We start from the raw sequence: 3,059 nt of genomic DNA, 5'->3' as shown, positions 1-3,059 counted from the left end.
TCTTCCAATCTCTCCACCACTCACTAATACAGATTACTCATGTGATGAGTTTACAAAACCTATTTCTCTACTCTCTCATTTGTTATTTACTTTTTTTTTTCCTTGGAAATGTGTTCCGCCAACGTGAGAAAGAAAAATATGCACAAATTGATATATTTAATAGAAGCCCAAGATTTCGGAAGCACATAATTTCTACAAAAATCTACAAAGTGTTCTACTTTACAAACTTCATATGTCTACCAATTTCTACTACAATTAATTTCTCTGCAGTGCTCAGATTCATCATATGTGTATCCTTAATTCTAGTGAAAATTGGAAGTTTCCATCATTTTTGTTTTCTGGGAATTTTCTGAACCAAGGAAAATCAAGTAAAATTAATAAAGCATAAATTGGAAAGGGAAAATATCTAAAGGATGCATTGTAGGATTGCTCATGCCAACAATTGTACCCTCTAAATATATAGGGACATATTTTTTTTTGTTTTCATGACATGTGGTCCTAAAATTATTGTTCCTAGCGGGCTCTCCACCCCTCTCTTCAATCCTGAATGATGCACCTAAAACTCATGTTGCAATACACATCCACCCCCTCTCAAATTTAAGTGGTCCATTATTATTGACCATATATTTTATGGACCAGCCAGCTGTGAGGTTTTATCTCAAAAACCTTCGGTACCACAATTTATGTCTGATACATCACATCATGCCACTTGTCTTAAATGAATTTAAGTGAGTGAGGCAGTGTTACTTCTGGGTACCCCTCATCATTCGTCTATAAAATGGTGAAGCCAGTTGCTATAAGAGCCAGCTCCGACTTTCTTTAATTTCTTGCTTCATATCCACTAGCTACATCTGTTGCCAAGTTAATTTCAGTCCTAATGGGGTTTCATCTCCCACTCATCTTTGCTATTCTCAGTGTAAGCTCTGCAATTTGATTAACTTTTCCATTCTCTCTCATTGTACTCTATACAAACGAAAGTTTTGTGTTCCTATAATTCTCTCCGATTTTATTTAGTAAGTACTTAAGTGTCGTCCACTAATTAATTACACTTTGTGAGATTTGATTTTAATTAGAGTTTGAATTAATGTTGCAGCTAGCAGCGGTTGCACTGGCAAACCATGCTGCTCAACCAGCACCTCAACTTTACTGGAACTCCGTCCTGCCAAACACACAGATGCCAAGATCTATCAGTGAACTTCTGCATCCTGGTTTGTGTTGAGCTCTTTAGAATCTTAGATATCTCTTCTGCCTGCCATTTTACTAAAATATGTTCGACCACATATTTATCAGTTAACTACTGTCATTACATGAGTGACACATATTCACAAATCGGCTGATCACTTATTTTCCATTATGACGTTGATATATAATTTGCAGACTCCACAAATGAAGAAAAGAGCACAAATATCGTGAATGCTGTTGGGGATGGAAAGAACAAACGAAGTTACAGTCTAAGGAATTATGGAAAACGTCCTCCTCCATCTGTTGGGGATGGAAAGAGCAAACGAAATTACAGTCTAACAAATTATAGAAAACCTCCTCCTGCATCTGTTGGGGATGGAAAGAGCAAACGAAATTACAGTCTAAGAAATTATAGAAAACCTCCTCCTGCATCTGACGAGGGCAAACCTGAAATTTTCCCATCGAACAAAAAACATTACAGTCTAAGAAATTATAGAAAACCTCCTCCTGCATCTGACGAGGGCAAACCTGAAAATATCCCATTGAGAAATTCAGGTTACCAACGAAAAAATTATGGAGGACGTCCTCCTGCATCTGACGAGGGCAAACCTGACAGTCAACTACTCCATTATAGAGACTTGGCTATTTTCTTCTTCGAGAAGGACATGCGCCCTGGCGCAACAATGCAGTTCCAATTCCCTAGAAATTCAAACACGGCTACTTTCCTGCCACGTGAAAGTGCTCAATCGATCCCCTTCTCCTCTAACAAACTACCAGAAATTTTCAACCATTTTTCAGTGAAGCCAACATCTGTGGAAGCCAAAACAATTAAGCAAACAATCGAAGAGTGTGAAGCTCCAGGCCTTAAGGGAGAGGAAAAATATTGCGCCACATCTTTAGAATCAATGGTTGATTTTAGCACTTCGAAGCTTGGAACAAGAAACGTTGAAGCAATCTCGACGGAGGTATTGGAAAGAGGAGCCACCATGTCCATGCACAACTATACGACAATGCCGGGACTGAAGAAGTTGGCAGGTGACAAAGTCGTTGTGTGTCATAAGGAGAACTATCCCTATGCTGTGTTTTTCTGCCATGCAATAAAACAAACAGAAGCTTATGTTCTCTCCCTGAAAGCCGATGATGGGATGAAGGTTAAAGCAGTAACCATCTGCCATCTAGACACATCAGAATGGGACCCAGAGCATATGTCCTTCCAAATCCTCAACGTTAAGCCCGGAACCACTCCCATCTGCCATTTCATTTCCACTGATGCTATTGCCTGGGTTCCAAAACACAAATCTGCATGATCATCACTTAGCACTGTACGTATAATAAGCTTGGTCGGGTTGCACCCTAGGCCTGCATAATTATCTCCCTACTTATTTCTGCCTCTTCATCATGTGGTGTAAGATATATGATGAGATGAAGTTTTCTCTTGTAACTATGTAGACTACTTCAACTTGTACTCATAATAAAGCATGCTGTTGGGGGGTTCTACTTAATTTCGTTCTCTCCAATGTTTGAGTGTTGAATTGTTACGTTGGAATAAGCTGCTAATGCATGTAGTTAGAGAAGCCTTCATTTATATCAAAGTCCTCAAACTATCAAGAATTAATGTATCCAGAAACATATACCAAGACGCAAAACAACATATTTTCCATGCTCTGTCTGTAACACCAAAGCAAACTTCCTTTATCACATCATTTAAAGGATCAAATTCCAGTACTAATCTAATCCATCATGTAAAGCATACAAGTGTTGAGAAAATATATGTCACTTTTTATTTTTTGATAGAGATATAAATGTTGAGAAAATTAGAGTACACAACTCTAATATGATAGTTGTACACAACTCTAATATCATAAAGCAAACAAAAT

At 38.1% G+C, this 3,059-nt stretch overlaps 1 protein-coding gene across 1 annotated transcript; it reads left to right on the top strand.

Annotated features, from left to right (window-relative positions):
• Nucleotides 1–781: 781 nt before the first annotated feature.
• On the top strand, nt 782–2,708 carry LOC117624516 (BURP domain protein RD22-like). The gene is made up of 3 exons (XM_034355813.1): nt 782–916; nt 1,094–1,208; nt 1,378–2,708. The coding sequence occupies exons 1-3, from the start codon at nt 878–880 to the stop codon at nt 2,487–2,489; spliced, it is 1,266 nt and encodes a 421-aa protein (XP_034211704.1). The 5' UTR covers nt 782–877; the 3' UTR covers nt 2,490–2,708.
• Nucleotides 2,709–3,059: the final 351 nt, after the last annotated feature.

Source organism: Prunus dulcis, chromosome 1 (assembly GCF_902201215.1).
Source record: "Prunus dulcis chromosome 1, ALMONDv2, whole genome shotgun sequence".
Lineage (NCBI taxonomy): Eukaryota > Viridiplantae > Streptophyta > Magnoliopsida > Rosales > Rosaceae > Prunus > Prunus dulcis.
Note: the sequence above shows the minus strand (reverse complement) of the source record. Positions and strands in the feature narration are given on the sequence as shown.

Bases quoted from the DNA above. Each gene is read 5' to 3' on its own strand.
- LOC117624516 (XM_034355813.1), top strand. From the start codon at position 878: ATGGGGTTTCATCTCCCACTCATCTTTGCTATTCTCAGT. The intron at 917-1,093 runs GTAAGCTCTGCA...TTAATGTTGCAG, and splicing joins TCATCTTTGCTATTCTCAGT to CTAGCAGCGGTTGCACTGGC. The intron at 1,209-1,377 runs GTTTGTGTTGAG...TATAATTTGCAG, and splicing joins CAGTGAACTTCTGCATCCTG to ACTCCACAAATGAAGAAAAG.